General features: G+C 44.4%; 2 protein-coding genes and 1 long non-coding RNA gene across 4 annotated transcripts; all 3 read left to right on the plus strand.

Moving 5' to 3' along the window:
• ccnb2 (cyclin B2) lies at window positions 1–2,376 on the plus strand. Of its 2 annotated transcripts, none has more exons than XM_037456880.2 (8): window positions 1–159; window positions 397–507; window positions 780–1,046; window positions 1,126–1,284; window positions 1,360–1,596; window positions 1,691–1,831; window positions 1,922–2,032; window positions 2,146–2,376. In XM_037456880.2, exons 1-8 carry the CDS (start codon window positions 133–135, stop codon window positions 2,254–2,256), a joined length of 1,164 nt encoding a protein of 387 aa, XP_037312777.2. In that variant the 5' UTR covers window positions 1–132; the 3' UTR covers window positions 2,257–2,376. The 2 variants fall into 2 exon arrangements, with proteins under 2 accessions (XP_037312777.2, XP_037312784.2); XM_037456887.2 differs by having other exon boundaries at window positions 11–159; window positions 400–507.
• A 4,731-nt stretch (window positions 2,377–7,107) lies between these two features.
• Window positions 7,108–14,138, plus strand: LOC134127313 (uncharacterized). The gene is made up of 4 exons (XR_009956048.1): window positions 7,108–10,244; window positions 10,500–10,551; window positions 12,169–12,228; window positions 13,492–14,138. It is a non-coding gene; the product is annotated as an uncharacterized LOC134127313 (long non-coding RNA).
• A 911-nt stretch (window positions 14,139–15,049) lies between these two features.
• LOC134127314 (sec1 family domain-containing protein 2-like) lies at window positions 15,050–18,583 on the plus strand. The gene is made up of 3 exons (XM_062561889.1): window positions 15,050–15,572; window positions 16,583–16,702; window positions 18,303–18,583. The coding sequence occupies exons 1-3, from the start codon at window positions 15,561–15,563 to the stop codon at window positions 18,396–18,398; spliced, it is 228 nt and encodes a 75-aa protein (XP_062417873.1). The 5' UTR covers window positions 15,050–15,560; the 3' UTR covers window positions 18,399–18,583.
• Window positions 18,584–18,742: the final 159 nt, after the last annotated feature.

Here is an 18,742-nt window from a genome sequence, read left to right on the forward strand (position 1 = left end):
ATCTGACGGAGCGCTATTTGAATGCGTCTCGTGCCTCCAGTGTTTACCTGCTGAACTCACCTTCACGGAGCTTGTTGAGAACTCGCGCTGCTTACAACGAAAGAAATAACCAAATCCTCGTCTCTGCCAAACATGTCTTCCTATGAAGTTCGTCCCGTGGTGAGTAGATCGGAAGTCATCTCGCTTTTTAACCGTCTTTATTGAATTATGCTAGGTGTTAGCTTCGTTAGCCGTTAGCTTGTGATGCTAGCTAAGCTAACGTTGTTATCTGTTCCCAGCTGCAGCTTTGTTTCCTCCTGCGCTGTTATCACGTCGTCTCTACGTGGCTCTTTACACGCGGAAGCCTTTCCTTCGCCTGTGGTGTGTCTGAGTTTTGTGTTTTGTTGGTGTTTTTAGCAGCTTCCGGCCGCAGAGAACCCAGTGAAGATGAGCAAAGCCACAGCTGGAGCGAGGAGAGCTGCTCTCGGAGAGATCACCAACTTCACCGGAGCAGCGGCCTACACGAAGGTGACTTTTTATCATCCAAGAAGAACCGTGTGGTTCAATAACCAGGCTGTGGTCCCATAAAGACCTGCAAAACACGCCTGGTCACGTGCTGCAGCCGGTGGCCTACAGAATGTGGATGCAACTGCCCTTGTGCAAAAAATGCTTTAAACCACGTGGGCTTCTAGCCTGAGAAATGGCTCCTAAGTTCCCCACTGGAAAAAAAGAGTGATCCTTCTGCATTTTTATGATTGCGTAAGTTGTACAATCTAAAGCGGAGTTCTTTGTTTCTTCAGAGGGCCGGACCGTCCAAAGCATCAGCCAAACCCGTCCAGAAGGACAAACCTGTGGCGCGTCCAGTAGTCCAGGACGCCGCCCCTGCCCCTGCCCCCCCGGTCTCTGAGGAGTCGGCCGACGTGTCCATGAAGGAGGCGGAGGAGCTGTGCCAAGCTTTCTCCGAGGTGCTGCTCACCGTGCAGGACGTCGACGAGCAGGATTCCGAACTGCCGCAGCTCTGCTCCGAATACGTCAAAGATATCTACAAGTATCTGCATGTCCTGGAGGTACGTCTTCTTAATGCTGTTCGCCTGCGTCATCAAACCGCCGCCCCGGTTTAGTGCAACGGTGTTCGTCTCCGCCCAGGTGCAGCAGGCCGTTCGCGCCGACTACATGCAGGGCTACGAGATCTCTGGACGCATGCGAGCGCTTCTGGTGGACTGGCTGGTCCAGGTCCACTCCAGGTTCCAGCTGCTGCAGGAGACGCTGTACCTCACCGTCGCTGTCCTGGATCGTTTTCTCCAAGTAAGATCTGTCACGGCGGTCTGTCCTCTTTGTTGGTGAGCTGTGTATCGACCCCCCCCCGTCCTCTCCCCGCAGGTCCAGCCGGTCTCTCGCCGAAAGCTGCAGCTGGTCGGCGTCACCGCCATGCTGGTGGCCTGCAAGTACGAGGAGATGTACGCCCCGGAGGTCGGGGACTTCGCCTACATCACGGACAACGCCTTCACCAAGGCCCAGGTCCTGGAGATGGAGCAGCTGGTCCTGAGGACCCTCAACTTTGAGCTGGGCCGCCCCCTGCCGCTGCACTTCCTGCGTCGGGCCTCCAAGGTGGCCGGGGTGAGTCTTCCCTTTACGCCCCCCCCCCCCCCCCCCCCCCCCCCCCAGCCATAAGTCGACTAGTGTTCACTAGTGGTTTGAATGTTTGTCTCAGTCGGACATCGAGAGACACACGCTGGCCAAGTACCTGATGGAGCTGACGCTGCTGGACTACGACATGGTCCACTACCGGCCCTCTGAGATCGCCGCCGCCTCGCTGTGCCTCTCCCAGCTGCTGCTGGAGGAGCTGCCGTGGGTGAGTCTCCACCCAAAACCACTTTGCCTCTGAGGTGCAGGGATCTTTTTTTTTTTTTTTTATATAATAAAGATTGATCCGTCTTGTCAGTCTCCCACACAGCAGCACTACTCCACCTATGACGCAGACCACCTGAAGCCAATCATGCAGCACATCGCCCAAAATATTGTGATGGTGGATGAGGGGAAAACCAAATTCCAGGCAAGTGCAGCCAGAACGCACAATATTTCATGAAATGTGATTTTGGTTTGTGCCCCCCCCCTCCCTCTGGAACTGTCCTCTAAATCTGCTTGGTACTGAAATGTGTCCCGTAGGCCGTGAAGAACAAGTACTCGAGCAGCAAGCTGATGAAGGTCGCCCTCATCCCGCAGCTGAAGTCGTCCCTCGTGAAGACGATGGCGTCGTCTCTGACCAAAGACCCCTGAGACCAGCTTCCCCTTTGTTTTAATCAGCTGACTTTTCACTCGCACTTTACTTTTAGATTGATTGCAATCTGTGGAGATTCTATTAGACTAGTTTTTTTAAATAAAATTTTTAAATTTTAATCAAGCTTTGTGGTTTCGTCGAATCTGTTTTCATTGTGTATAGTTTCTCTTTAGCAGCAACTAGATTACAAACTAAATCATTGACTGCATGCTGCTTTACTTGAATAAAGCAATAAAGGCTGCAGTTTAATGCACCTCTTGGTGCGTAATGGCTGAAGGGTGTACTCTGAATACTTGAGTACACTTAGCTGATGACATGCAGTGTTTTCAGTGTCTCTGAAGACTTTGTCCTCTGCTGGCTGTAGTTCGTTTAAGTACAAATCGAGTATCTGGGTGCTGGACTGAAGTCTTTCTGTGAGACATAAATGGGGTCCTCTGTGACATGCTGTAGTGCCCCCCCCCCACCATGAAGACACATGAGTGAGGTCATGGTGTCCTTAATCCCAGACGTCACTCGTCTCTCAACCATCTGAAAGACGACATGCTCGTTGGGGCAGAATAACTCCATTTACAGGCCCCGCTGTGTGTATTGTTTTCTACTGACTGACTTCATCGCCCTGCTCCTCACTGCTCGGATCCACTAAGTGCTTCTACAGATTAGTGTGTACTAAACTACATTAAATTATTTAAAGGTTTATTTCCCAATTTAATCCTTGATGGATGTGATTAATTTATTTTAAATTAAATGGTTCATGTTGACATGTGATAATTGTCCATTAGTTTGCACCCAAGTTGCATATTTAATCCATCAATAAATGTAAAATAGAAACTAGTCCACTGTCATGTGTGACCGGGACTAAATCATTTCACTCATTAATTCTTTTAACTCTATTACAATAAATCTGTTGGTGGATTAATAAATGCGATGCTCCTTTTTTAGGATTCATTTATTCTCGAACCCATCGAGAAACGGAGCCTTTGTCACGTTGTCCCCGCATCGAGGACACCACGTGACCCACTGAAAGACGTGTAATCAACACCTTTTGAGGTGGAGGCGGGGCCGAGGGGGCGGGGCCAAGGTCGTCCTGACGCGCCGCTTCCCGCAGCCGCCGCACGGGGGGGAAGAGAGGAGCGCTCCGAGTCTCCTGCCTCCTCACTCCTCCCTCCTGCGTCCTCACTCCTCACCCCTCGCTCGGACTCGTTGCGTGGAGCCGCAGGTCTCTCAGTCCGACACGCGCGGGACACGCACGGAACACGCACTCCTCCCCGCAGCGCCACGCAGAGAAACAAAGTGAGTTTACCGACCTGAGTGACTTGTTACGTTCCTGCGGTTGTTCCTCTTAGTGTGTGTGTGTGTGTGTGTGTGTGTGTGTGTGTGTGTTCTTGTTCTTCTATGCCGGTGGGGACCTATACCTGATTGCACACAGACCGGTGGGGACTTGTGTCCCCGTGGGGACCTAAAATGAGGTCCCCACGGGCAAACCCCTCCCACAAGCTCCAAAATGGTGTCTAGATACACCCCCAATGATTTTTTCTGAGGTCCCCTGGAACATCAATTTCATGACAAAACTGTGTGAGTGTGTTTCTGAATGCGCCCCTAGTGGATGCACACGGGTACTGCAGTCCCCATGAGGTTGGCTGTTCTTGAAGTGTGCGTCGCTGTTTTTCCACTCACTACCGCCCCCTATCGGTTCAAAAGTGATATTTTCGCAACATACACTTTCAATGCTGTCTGTTTGATGGTGGTAAAACAGACCACAAATAAAATGCTTTATTTCATAAAAAGTATACAAATAAACCAAAAAATTCATACATACATAATATTAATGCTGATATTGATCAAATTATTCAATTGTATGGCTCGCGGGCCACATCCGGCCCTTTGGCTGTCCGTGACCGGCCCGTGAGAGGTTGATTGGAAATTACAAAGTAAATATTTTTGTCTAATTTTACCTCATGCATGGACTAAAGCTGCAGTGCTTTTATTCTTCTCCTTGGCTTTGGACGAGAGCTCACTGAGGAGCTGGCAGCACTGCGCTCAATGAAAGTGATAACGACAGGGAGCGATTTATTCACAGAGGTAGATGCATGCACAAACATGCTGGGTCTGAAATGGGACCAATTTGCAGGTGTCACAACAGAGGCCTGTCCAAGTCCTGTCAATATTTTTGCATTTTATAAATGTGGTGACCCCTGCTGTGGAGGCAGCAGCTTTCCAGTGGGATTTTGTGGGCTGGGTTTGGTGATTGAAGGCACCTGGGCCCGGTTCCCTGAGATTAAAAGACCCAGTGTTCATTCTCTCTTCTCTCTCCAGCAGACGTCCGGTGGTGTGGTCGTGTACCTTTTTTTCGTTGGCTTATGTTAAATAAAGAAGATGTTAAAACTCTTTAAAGCAGTACAACTCCAATCTTGTCATGGCCCAAAGAGCCAGGTTGTGACATAATACATCAGCCTGTGTTGCAAGTCAAAAATTAACCATGTCATTGATGTTGTCACTAAAATATTTAACTTCATCAGGGCACAACCATTGAATCACAGACAGTTTGCTACACTTTTGGAGGAGCATGAGAATGAACATTGTGACATAGGCTACGACACAGCACAGTCATGATTTGATTGTTATATATGTAAACTATTTAAAATCTATAACACCCCAATAATGCAACTAAAACATCAAAAATGGTTAGGGTGGTGTTCTTGTATATTTACCCAAGTGCTTTCCTGTGTTATTTTTAGGCTATAGTATCAATATAAAACATATTTTACTGTAGGATGCCTTAGCCTGGAATCAACCAAGGCCTGCAGTGTGAGCTATTTTGCATCGGAATTACATGAGGGCAAAGGGAAAAATTGCCCATAAGAAATATCATTTTGCCCCAAATATCACTACGAAAGGGGCCAAAAATGCCATTGAATGTTTTTGAGTCTCGCCTTGACTGTTGTTCCGTGTGCGGGAAGGATCAAACGTTCTTAAAAAGAAAAAAGGAGCACTTCTTGATCAGACCTGTGAGTTCGCAGAGAGCAAATCCAGTCTCCGTCACCATCTCAGGTCCAAAAGAAAAAGGCCCTCAAATTTAGCAACAACCAATGTCGTTGTCTACTGGGGAATTCTTCTGCTGACTTTATCAAGTGGAGCAAAAACAACAAGAAATACGTGTCCTTTCGTCACCAGGCAACCGAGCAACATAGTGGGTGATAACCAGAGGTTTCAAAAGTTTTCACATTCATTACTCAAGTAGAAGTATAGATACTTCTGTTGAAGTATCAACTCAAGCTTTTAACTTAAGTAAAAATACTGATTGTGTAGGTGTAAGGGGAAATAATTCCATCAAGTACAAAGTCTTAATGTGTAATCTCGCTCACAGAACATGTCAGTCCATTACAATAGACAATAATAATTCAGATCATGTGAACCTGCCGTTCGGATGATGTAAACATGGTGATGTTCAGAGAGGCAATGCTAAAACATAGGGACACATGCTCAAACAAATAAAACGCCCCTGGATACTTCCGGTTAAGTTAACCATCATGTGTTGATGATGTCACAGAGGTGCGCGGTTTTGTGAAATAATAAAGATGGACGGATACAGCGCCAATGACTAATATTAGTACTACGTGTTTTACTTGGACAATTAAATGTCAGTGGACACTCACAAATACTACAGCCCCCATCACGATTACAATTATTCACTCCTCAGTGCGCGGTTTCGCCCACCAGCGGAACCCCTCCGCCCCTAAACCCGGCCGGTCCGCCCGCAACTTTCAACGTGCTTATTAACTGATGGACCTTCTTGCGGTCCGCGAAAAAGGTTATTAATAGTATATTAAGTTGACGCTTTGTTGCGTAAAATAAAGACCAAACAAAAAGAATAAAATGATCTTCTGTCATTCACGTAAGAAAATAAACTCACGTGTCTGCAGCTCAATAACAACACCGAAGGAACAACGTCTCGACCCCGGTTTAAGTCTCCAGCAGACGAGGAGTAGCCTCGTTAGCAGTTTAGCTAGCTATCACTTATCGCTCTCCCATGTTTGAAATATCTAACCGTCCTGCCTCCACATAAGGTTATGTCCCAGGTGTGGTCGTGAAAAGCAAGTTCCATTTTTATGTATGCATCAATGCATTCCAACTAATGAGGCTTGCTAGCTACCCTTAGTTAACGGTTCACAGACTGCTGTCAGTGAGAAATGTTTCCACTCTCCTATAGGGTTGGGTACCGAGAACCGGTACTAATATAGCACCGGTTCCTACGCGGTACCTACCGTACTGAAATGCAACGCAGATTTCGGTGCTTAGTTTCGGTTCCTGAGCCGATTGAAAAAATGTATTTACACACTCTGATGACACCGTCCTCTCAGCAGCAAACGATAGCCTACCGTGTGGCAAGCTAGCCATCACCCTTCTATTCTATTTATTTAAGTCAGTATTTCCCTCCCTCTTTCAGCACGCGGCACTATCGCCCAGACAGATGCAGGCACACTATTGCGCGCACACACAGACACGTGCGCATACACAGGAGAGCTGCGCTCTCCAGCGGACACAGAGCGTGAGTCCGCAACTACCGCACCCCTCCCGTCGGACAGCCCCCCACTGAAGTATTAAACAGAGGGTGTAACGACGTTCCTTCGGTGCTGTTCGCCATTAAGCCACATTGAGCTGCAGACACGTGACTCCATTTCTTCACGCAAATGACGGCAGATCGTTTGATTCTTTTCGTCTTTATTTTACACAGCATAGCGTTAACTAAACATAGAAATAATAATAAATTCTATCACATGGTGGATAAACAATATGCTCTTTTGTTTAATCAGAAATAATTTTAAATGCACCGGTTTAGCACTGAAAAACCCCCCGATACCAATCCCTACTCTCCTCAAAGGTTACTGACATCTTGTGGTTAACAGCCAATCGTGTATTTGGATAAAACACAATTAGTTGAGACTGTAGTTGATTGAGGGTTTCAAGGTTTAAATTAGTTTTGTTTTTACAGAAGCATGGCGTAATCATCTCAATAAACGAGAGCCAACTTTGGTTGCTGTGAATCTGATCTAGAAGACAGCGTTCTGCAAAATAGTCAAGCTGTTTGACATCTCTTAACACGAGAAACGATAAAAGAAATAAAAAGAAAATTGAATGAGTCTGATTAATGTTTTCTGTTTTGATTCAAAGAATCTTAAGAAAAACCCTTTAGATTTGTAAACTACTGCCTAATAGTCTCATTACTGCCATTTTATGGCAATTACATATACATCCAAATGTAGTCCAAATAAGTATATTTAATCGTTTTAACAAAGGTATTATGTTATTTCACTAGTTTAATGAAAAAATGCCGCCAATTTTTTGATAAAACAACCCTGCTTTTCAGTTAGTGGGGGCAAGTGCGTAACAATGCATTCTTTAGGAAATATTGAGAAAATACCAATCTAACCCCCCCAATATACATGGTTACGCCCTTGAATGGGGCCTAAATATTATGTGAATTTCCTACCCTGCTATGGCATGACATATTATGCAGCACGATAAAGTGTAATTAATGTCTACATTGAATCAACGGTGCTAGAATATTTGGTGTTTGGTTGTCCTCCCCCAAAGCCCATATATATGGATAACTTGCCAACGATATAAACTATTTGACAAAAGTATATAGATAACACTGCAATAAGTAAGACAAATCTTTCGATATGAGACAGGCTGTCTCAGTTGAGTTGGGGTCTGATAGGCGCAGATACGAAGACAATTGGTTGAAGTTGTCAACATCAAAGGGGGCTGACTTTGGCAGTCTAGAAAGCTTTTGGAATACACCCTGAAACCAGAGATGGGGATGGTGAGAAGAAATTCAGTCTGAAGAAGAGTAAATGGGATTGGGTCAAGGGTGTATGTGGTGAGGCAGTTAGAGTACATACTGAAACCTCTTGTGAAGCAACATAAGGCCTCCTGATGGTATCAGCCCCAGGGTGCTGAAGACCTGCGCCATCCAGCTGTCTAAAGCCCACCAACATCTCCTTATTCTGAACCTAAAGCAGCAGGCAGTCCCGATGCTGTAGGAGACACCGTGGCCTCAATGACCACTGACTAGTTGCCCTCACATCCCATGTGATGAAGGTGCTGGAGAGGCTGCTCTTGACCCACCTTCAAGCCCAGATAAAATCATCACCGGGCCCTCTGCAATTTGCATTGCCTTATGTGGGAGTGGATGACGCCATCATCTACCTGCTGCCACGAGCCCAGTCGCACCTGGATGGTGGCTCTATCCCTTTCTTTGACTTCTCCAATCAGTGATTCTGGCGCTTCACAGTTCTGTGTACCTTGTACACAACTCACTTCAGTTAGGGCAGCTCCGACCGCTGGGCGCTACATGACTTGTAAAAATAAATGCTGCAGCCTGCCGAAGAGCAACGTCAGTTTTTACGGCATAATGCCGGTATGAACAGTGCGTGAGTTACCGTAAAACCTTGATTAAAGACTACATAGAAGACTGTAAAAATTGTCAGCCCCTCCCCACTCTTTATTCTTAAACCGGAAATATGATCATTAGCGCCTAAAAGAACGTTTTGTGTATTCTTGTGTGAGTACTACACTTTTAAATGCTATTTCCCATTCTAAATTCATAATTTATGTCTGCACATATAAATACTTGTTCTGAATACAAGGGCTTGTAAATGTAGTAGTTGTAGTTTTTATTCTTAAAATATCAATGTTTGTCTACATTTTTAATTGTTCAAAAATGCTTCCAGTTTTATTAGAAATTAAATAAAATACATATTAAAATGTATACTTAATTCTAGTTGAGTAATATCGTCTCAACTTCACCAGGTATTTTATGTAATCCTTCGGTTTTAGTAATTACTATTACCCTTCTACGTTATTAACAAGGCCCAGCAGAACAGGCTGAGCCCCAATGCTCCCTCAAGCTAATGGTGACTGAAGGAGTGGGGGGATGGGCGAGGGTACGGTGGGGACAGTCAATGTCAGGTTTTGTGTTAAGAACCTTAAGTTTCGTTTCTTTACACAAAACCGAACTGTTACCATCCACGTGGGGTCCTCGGTCTGGCCACGCCCCCACCAAGCACCTGCTACCGTCCATTTCCCTCAGACTGCCGAGCAGCAGACAACGTGACGGTGCTGGCTGCAGAAGCTGGATAGAAATGGTGAGTTTTTAATTATTGGACTAGCTTCTAATGTAAAACAGTGCTTTTTACGTTTACTTTGATACTATTAATATATGTACTGCCATATAAAATGAGCTGTTGCAATGTGCTAAACTCAACTTAGATGGGAAGCTAATGTTAGCTAACAATAAGCAAGCATGTGCAACTAGCACCACAAATAGTGCTGTTAAGTTTACTTTGATACTATTTTCATATATACTGCCATATAAAATGAGCTGTTGCAATGTGTTAAACTCAACTTAAATGGACAGCTAATGTTAGCTAACAATAAGCAAGCATGTGCAAGCAGCAGCATGTGCACGCGTTGTGAAATAGAATGCTGGACAGCTAATTAGTTATTTATTATATACTTTATAAATATATTCATGTTTTATCAATATCTTTTCACACATAATGTGAATATTATGCTCAACAAAGGGAGTGTAATACTTAATCTGCGTTAAGACCTGGATTATAACTAATTTCCCTTTAACCATTTTAAGTATCCTTACGGTGGCTTTTGGGCCTATAACACTTAATAAGCAGTTTTCCATTTGCCCAAAGAGTGATTGTAATATCTACCCATGTATAAATAGGCATTTTAATTCAGATTGTCATAGGTATTGAGATAGATAATATAATGTTTGTCGTTAAGAACAGAAGTAGATGTTGTTACTATAATGCATTCCATAACAGATAAACTTAATTCATTTCATTAAAAAAAAAAAAAAAGAGTACTGTAATGAGTTGGATGTATAGCTTTGGCTGAATGTGTCCCTTGTGCTTTTAGGAGGATGGAGCATGTTTGCCATCCAGTAGTGACAGCTCGAAGTGCACAGGTGAGAGAGGGGAGACACAAGGAGATGATTGTACATTGGTGTTTGTAGAAAGTCAAAGGAATATTACACTAAACTAGGGTTCTATAGATCTTTTTTTTAATCCCAAATTGATCATGATGTTAAGGTTTAGGTCATATAACAAGTATATGGGGATTTCAAATGCAAAATACATACATTCTTTTTTAATGTCTCATTTTGAAGTTATTTGTTCATCATACACCATAATAACATTTCCATCCGCTTACATATTTGCAGATGCTGATGTCGGAGAAATGAAGGAGCCTTTGACCGTGAACATACTAACCAGGTAGGCTATGTCATCTTAAGGTTCTTAAATGGCTGTTAACCTGCTTGACTGTGCACATAGAAAAAAAATGTCACAATGAATACAATGCTAGAGTAATTAATTTTTACAGGTAGTTTATAAAATATATTTGACTTCAATTTTACCATAGTGTTTCCCACCAATTTAGATTCTATTAAATACAATATTCACTGGGTTTATAGCAGATCAAGCAGTATTAGACGAGTTAGGTACTTAATATTTAAGCAATAAGGTACGAAACACTAAGAAAGTACGGCCTCAAGTACCTTATTGCCTTTATAACGCGGTTGCCAGCGAAATTATAAATGGTAAGTAAATAGCTGCCTTTCAGCACTAAATAGTGGTAGCCACCAAACGTTGTGTATCTCATTTCATGAGTCTCGAGCACACGTGTCCAACTCGAGGCCTGCAACGTCAGTTTATGTGGCCCATGAGTGCCCAATTCACATATGTTAAACTTGCGGTCCAAATCTGGCCTGTCGTGGCGCCCGACTGCCCGTCCGGCGCGGCCTGCCGCGGGAGTGTGCTCAGCCCGCCGAGTAACAACCGCGCTGTCACTGAACAGTCGGCCGTATCGGCCCTCCCCCTCCCGTGCGCAGTGATATGTAACGCTTGGGTCAATGTGAACAGCAACTGTAAATTATCACTTATTATAATACGGATATATCATAGCGGCTTTCCTTGTGTTCTCTGCATCGCAAAACTGTTAAACAATGTACAGTATGAGCAACAGTGTGAGACCGTCAATGCTCGGCTGCGGCGTGATGTGTCCACCATTTGCGGATCTCGAAGGTCTTCCTGTAGATTAATGATTGCTTGTCGGCAGCATCGATAGCGCTCGTACAGGAAGTGATCTCATAACAGATCTTTGATTTCGGAGAACTCTCCCTGTAAAATGTAAATCTAAATAATATCGCTCTTTCATTAATGAGGAAGACAGCTTCCTTTTTTCCAGAGCAGTGGCGAGCTTGTGTTGCTATGGTTATTTTGCCAAACGTTGGTATTTAGCATGAAAAAAAAGATGAAAGAAAGTACTGCAGGACAAGAATCATAAATACATTTTAAAATATGACGAGTTAAAGGCTATCCCCAATGTCCAAAGATGTGTGTAATTTGACTTTTTATTTAATCAGGTAAAATTAGTTAAGAATCAATTATCATTTACAATGAGGACCTGGCCCAGAGGCATTAGGAATGGTGCCTACGGTGTACTATGGGTAAATGTAACTCATCGATTGAATTGTATTAAATTAAAATATGAGGTATAAGAGATGCCTTTTGTTTACAGACAGCTGGTTGGTGAAAAAGATATTCACTGCTGCCACATGAAGCCAAATGTAATAGTTTAAGTAAATGTGAGGATTATAGAAATTTCTAAAATAGTAATACAATATTTATCTTTTAAAGAAAACACACAGTTCAGTGACAAGTGACTAATTTGCATGCATTTTACCTTGCCTGTACATTTATTTACAATCACATTCCCTAATTGAGTTTAAAAAAAATATCAGGTGTGTTCATTCTGTGGGCGCCAAAACTATTTCATTGCATTAATGAATACATTTAAAGTCTCTTATTCTAAATTTTGCTTGTTTTAAGGTAGTTCAGATGAAAAGATGCTGCTGGCTGGAGAGGTCTGGTGAATCTCACACAAAAAAGGTAATCTCTTCCAAGTTTTTCCAGGTTTTCACCTAACATATCTATTAGAGCTGTCAACAAATATTCTATATTAAAAAATATATACGAATAGTTGTTAAAAACAGATATTCAAATGTGAAAATGAATAATACAGCAGCGGCACGATTGTCTGCTTTGCGGGTTGCACGCTACTGTACTGACTTCATATTGCATTAATAAAATAGACTAGAAGTTACAACAGCTTCATGCACTGGGCCCTGTTCCTCGTACGTGGTTAGCTGGATAATTTTCAGGATGAGATGACGTAGATCAGGCTTTGCGGTTCTTCGAAGCAGGTTTGGATATATCACCATAGCAACACATCAAAAATCCTGCACTTAACGTTAACTGCTGTGCGATACTTTGTTGGGCTTGTACACCTCGCAGGGGGGCGGTGTCAGTTTTTGCCATAAGTACATGGTGCATTTAATTTTGTATAGCACAGTATCACAAATATGCCTCAGAGGGCTTGACAGTCGACACGTGTGGCATCCTCTTTCCAGAAAGCCTCACATCGGCACAGGAAAAACCCCACAAACAATGAAAAATCTGAAAAAAAGACACCTTTAGAGATGGAGGAGGCTTCTCCCCCGGGATAAACATCCTGCGATGACGTATAGAATGAACAACGTAAAAGATGTACATTATGTTCAATTCATCCAACAGAAATGATTGAAATACACATTATCTCCTCGTATGCGTTCATCATCATCTCCTGCTCGTGAGCGGAGAAAAAAGACGCACCTCTTTTAAGTTTATTTGTTGTTGTACTGTTAAAAAATCCTTGTTTTGGCCTTTCGCTTTCTTACGTATGACGCGCACATGCGATTATCCTGATGTCTGACATTTGGTTCAAACTAACGGGACAGTTTGAGCGCGGATCCACCTTTGGGGAACCGAGTCCCTGATGATTGACTTAGTTGAATCACGTACGAGTAAAAAGGGCCCTAGTTTGATCATTTGCCATTTCATGCCAAGGAAATGTTCCATGTTAACACAGCACAGCTCGCTCGGAGCATTCAATGTTTGTAACTAGCAACTTCAAGCGAATATTAGAACATCATTTTTGAGAATATATATGCTAGTTCTATTTCTTGTCTTACTGGAATCTTTACTACAAATACTTCACTTTACTGCAACTATAGGTTGTCATACTGTGTGTAGTGGTACAGTCAAGACCTATTGTCATTATAGCCTCAGTAGTTGCTGTTTAACAGCATTACATTTTTGTCTCATTTTATTCAGGGTCACCACAAACAAAGAAGAAGTGGACCAAAGAGGAAATCGAAGCTGTTGAAAGGACCTTAATGGACTACATCAATGGTGGTCAGTGGTCAGAAATGCATCACAACATCGTCACTGGCCGATCAAGGGATGAGTTGTCAAAATATATATTAAAAACTGAATTTAAAAGAATTAAAAAAAAGGTAAGCCGCATTTTCATCAGATGGAAGATTAAATTCCTGGTGGACTGCCAGCACGTTTACAGACATTGTTTACAGTAGTCTTATTGCTCCCTGTTCTGTAATTGTTAACTTTATATAATATTTGAAAGTTGATGATGATGCTTTAAACTGCATAGTTTAAAAAAAATAAAGATGCAATATATCAAACAATATTATAGAGTGGGGTTTAATATACATAGATAATGAGTCATTATACAATGATAATGAGTCATTATACAATTATAACATTCAATGGTGTATATATTCAGCATGAATTGACAAAATATGTATTAAGTGCCTTAGAGTTTCTAAAAAGTACCCTTTATTGAGTACCTTACCTTGTTTGAGACACATTTTGAACACTGCCCCCTGGTGTGATTTTGTATTATGACATAATTGGACGGTCCCCACCGGAATAGAGAAACCAGAAAAATATTCAACTCTATAAATTTGTGAAATTTTGAGATTTATGGTGATATTGGGGTTTGAAAAAAATTAAGGAAAATGATTTGATTGAAAGTATGCCATTATTCTGTTAAAAAAAATGAGGTCCCCACGCTTCACCTCTGTGCATAAGTCCCCACCGGCATAGAAGAACCCGTCTGTGTGTGTGTGTGTGTGCACTCTGGCATTATCATATGACTAATTTTAATATTGTTTTCATCAGATTGATGATTGCTGTTACCTTTTTTGGGGATAGCAGAGTAAAAATGTTGTGTTTGTGTGAGCGTGGGCTGTGTGTGTGTGTGTGTGTGTGTGTGTGTGTGTGTGTGTGTTATTCATGCGGAGGTGAATCATGGATTTGTTTACTCCCCTCTCAGCTGACCTGTGCATCAGAGCCTCGTGGGTAGAATATCCGTTGGTATCATGTTGTGGATTTGGAGGCTCTCGGCCGGCAGATGTTCTGATGTGCTCCTCTGCTACCGGAGGACACGTGTGTGTGTGTTCTGTCCAGATGTTCCCTCCGTGAGGAAAGTTCTGTTCCACTGGCTGGCGGCCGACACGTGTCACCTGACCTTTGTACTGGACGCTAGATGTTTGTTTCTTTCTATTTTAAGACTAATCACAGAGCTCCGTGAAGCTGCCAAGTTTGATCCTGGCCGCGTTTGTTCTCCCAGACGGCAGACTTCCCCCCGTTGGGGGGGGGGGGGGGGGGGAGTGCCATGAATTCTTGCTCTAGCTGAGCGGATAATGGTTGTCTGTGTGTGTCGGGGGGGGGGGGGGGGGGGGGGGGGTCACCTTAAGGAGTCTCTCATCCTCTGCAGGACACGCTGACATCACATCAGAGCCCCTTTAACTCCTCCCCCTTTCCTGTCGTCACAAAGATTCAAATATATATATTGTAAATATGTATTTGTATATAATATATTGTATATATTTATATAATATATTGTATATATGTTTATAATATTTGCGTCGAGCTAAATGCTAACATCACCTCCATGTTTAGGGTTTAAAGATTCAGCATCTTCTGCCCTGTTGTTAATGGGGGGGGTTTCTTTCTGACGAACCAGCAGGTGTTGATTATTAATTTAATGAAAGCCTCTATTTGCCCCCCCCCCCGAATTAAAGCTCTTATTCTGAAAAGACTCGTGAGTCAGCCACATGTTTTATAACACCCACATCCTGATAGAAGGACCTCTTATGTTCACATCTCATTTACTGTATGACATCAGACTTCTATGTAATAACAAAGCAGCATGCTGAGGGGGGGGGCATTTATGTTAACGTGTTTTTTGGTCGCAGGCCTCCTACCGTCCCTTCCTGCGGCAGCTCCTGGAGGAGGTGTTCCACCCCGACAGACCCGAGTGTCCCGACATAGAGCACACGTCCGGGGGCCTCACCGACCTGCTGAAGACCGGCTTCAGCATGTTCATGAAGGTCAGGCCCGCACACTCAGCAGGGGTCAAAGGTCGAATCCTCCGGCCCCACAGAGTTCTACTGTCTTTCTGTTTTTTTTACACCGTCTCATTTTCATTTTATCTCCAGAAGCTTCACGGGAACCTTGTTTATTTTTTATTTGGCAGGAATTAAACTTCTTTCTCATACTTATTCCCATCCTTTTATTTTGAAAGCATCAGAGGAAGGACCAGGGGACATTAATGTTATTGCGGGCATTGTGGGTAATTTAACCACAGACTGTGTACACTTTGTACCACTGAACATGAATATCCATTTATGTTGATTTGATGACAATGAAGTGAGGGGGGGGGTGTTTTCAGTTTGAGACGTGATGTCTTATGTGATGAAACATGAATGTGGAAAAAATAAAGCCCCCCCCCCACCTTAGGGCACATGGTTCACACTCCATGGATGCATCACACAGTGTGTGTCTCTGTCGCACATTTCCCTTTTGTGGCCTCAACACATGTTGAATCATCCCTCGACATGCTTCACCTCCTCCCGCTTCACGTGTTCAGCCCCCCCGCCCCCCCCCCCCCCCCAACACACACACACACCCGCTCACACATGCCGGCTGGCGCTCTGAAGCAGCAGCAGACTCCTCCATGTGGAGGACCCATGAGCACACGTGTGACCTTGAGGAGGAGGCTCTTGGAGTCATGATGAGACGCAGCATCACATGTGTGCAGCTGAGCATCGACACACGCGTGTTCCCTTCAGAGCGTGTTCATCGCACAGTACCAAGAGTTACCATTAGATAAACAACTCTTCTGCATATTTAAACATTACATTTAATAAAATCAATGCTCCTCTTAAAGTGGAACCTGACTTTGTCCAATGTTCACTTTAGTCTTCTGCAAATGGAGATAATATTCATTAGTATAATGTCTCATTTACATATTTAAACGTACGATTGTGGTAGGTAGTGTTTCATGATTTTGTGTCTCCCGTTTTTAACAAACTGACCAATCACAGCGTCTCGTCTGCAGGTGAGTCGTCCGCATCCCGGCGACAACCCTCTGCTGCTCCTCTTCCTGGTGGGCGGAGTCACGCCTTCAGAGCTCCGCCTCATCAGGGACACCGCCTCCACCCACAAACCGGGGACTCAGGTGAGTCGATGACCAACAGGTGCCTTCTTGAGCCGTTCTCTTTCACAATAAAACCCCGTAGACCTCATCGCGTATTTAACTGCATTTTTTATTCAATCTTTGATTACGAATCACACACTTGAAAATGAATAAACATTTATATTAACCAATAAAGATGCAAATGTGTAGACGAGCATTGGAGGTCTGTGTTTGTCTCACACAATAATGTCTCATAATGACTCAGTAACCAGTCAGCGATGATGGGGAGAACCTCCTGAGAGCTGACCTACATACGAGATGAACCCAGAGAGATGTGGCCGCCCGTTAAGTGGCACTAACATTACACAGACGTGTGTGTGTGTGTGTGTGTGTGTGTGTGTGTGTGTGTGTGTGTGTGTGTGTGTGTGTGTGTGTGTGTGTGTGTGTGTGTGTGTGTGTGTGCGTGTGTGCGTGTGTGCGTGTGTGTGTGTGCGCGTGTGGAGGAAAGCGAGATGTGGTCTTAATAAAAGGCTTCTGAGAAAGGAGGCGAGGATCAAAGCCGTCCGTCTGTAATCAGGAGAAACCGAATAAAGAGGAGCTTTAACAACGCTCACCTGAGCACGTACGCAGGTGTGTGTGTCTGTGAGAGAGAGTGACGCTGAAGTAACTGAAAGGTCCAGCTTATCAATAAGTGGGCTGATCGATAAGTAGGCTAGGACTACCCAGAATGCCTCTGGCTGCGTGATACCCGACAGTAAATAAATAAGATGGATGAAAGCAGCGTGAGGTCAGAACTCTACCAGAACATTAGCTCCTCCCTGGACGCTTTGTTAGTGGGTCACCTCTGAACGTAGCACAGGACTTTGCTCAGGTAGAGGTCATATAGAGGCTCAGGTAGAGGCTCAGGTAGAGGTTCACATGGAGGCTCAGGTAGAGGTTCACATAGAGGCTCAGGTAGAGGTTCAGGTAGAGGTCACATAGAGGCTCATGTAGAGGCTCAGGTAGAGGTTCACATGGAGGCTCAGGAAGAGGGTCACTTGGAGGTTCATGTAGAGGTTCACATGGAAGCTCATGTAGAGGCTCAGGTAGAGGTTCACATGGAGGCTCAGGTAGAGGTTCACATAGAAGCTCAGGTAGAGGTTCAGGTAGAGGTCACATAGAGGCTCATGTAGAGGCTCAGGTAGAGGTTCACATGGAGGCTCAGGAAGAGGTTCACTTGGAGGTTCATGTAGAGGTTCACATGGAAGCTCATGTAGAGGCTCAGGTAGAGGTTCACATGGAGGCTCATGTAGAGGCTCAGGTAGAGGTTCACATGGAGGTTCAGGTAGAGGTTCAAGTAGAGGTTCAGGTAGAGGTTCACATAGAGGTTCAGGTAGAGGTTCACATGGAGGCTCAGGTAGAGGTTCACATAGAGGTTCAAGTAGAGGTTCAGGTAGAGGTTCACATAGAGGTTCAGGTAGAGGCTCAGGTAGAGGTTCACATGGAGGTTCACGTAGAGGTTCGCTCCACCTCTCTGCTCATCAGATGAATACAAAGAAGCGATTGATTGACAGCTCGCTGGATGAAGCTCCTCTTCATTTATGGACGACTTAACCCCCCGTGACCCACCTTCTCCCTGATGAGTCCCCTCTTCTTGTTGCAGGTGCTGGTTCTGTCCACCAGGCTCCTGCGGCCCACTGACGTCCCCGAGCTGCTCTTCCCCCCACGCAGGAGGCCGCCGCCCCCAGCCGCCATCTAGGAGAGAAAACCTGCGTCACAAGGACACGTGCGCCGCGAACGCCTCCCGACACCTCGCCGGGTCGTGAGGCGAGGCCTCGTTAATGAGGGGGGGGGTTCCTGTGTATCATTCCACACGCGCCTTATGTGGAAGAAGATATTTATTTTTGTTGATGGAACGAACAAATAAATTGAACATTTCTGACAGCTTGTGTGTGTCTGTGTGTTCGTGTGTGTGTGTGTGTGTGTGTGTGCGCGCGTGTGCCTGTGTGTGCGTGTGTGTGCGTGCGTGTGTGTGTGTGTGTGTGTGTGTCCGTTCACACCTCACACAATGATTAAGTCCTCACACCGTCTGCTCAACACCTG

Source organism: Pungitius pungitius, chromosome 4 (assembly GCF_949316345.1).
Source record: "Pungitius pungitius chromosome 4, fPunPun2.1, whole genome shotgun sequence".
NCBI lineage: Eukaryota > Metazoa > Chordata > Actinopteri > Perciformes > Gasterosteidae > Pungitius > Pungitius pungitius.

Excerpts from the sequence above, each read along its gene's own strand:
- LOC134127314 (XM_062561889.1), top strand. Across the intron at positions 16,703-18,302 it reads CCCACAAACCGGGGACTCAG|GTGCTGGTTCTGTCCACCAG; the intron begins GTGAGTCGATGA and ends TTCTTGTTGCAG.
- ccnb2 (XM_037456880.2), top strand. The coding sequence starts at position 133 with ATGTCTTCCTATGAAGTTCGTCCCGTG. Across the intron at positions 160-396 it reads CCTATGAAGTTCGTCCCGTG|CAGCTTCCGGCCGCAGAGAA; the intron begins GTGAGTAGATCG and ends TGGTGTTTTTAG. Across the intron at positions 2,033-2,145 it reads AGGGGAAAACCAAATTCCAG|GCCGTGAAGAACAAGTACTC; the intron begins GCAAGTGCAGCC and ends TGTGTCCCGTAG.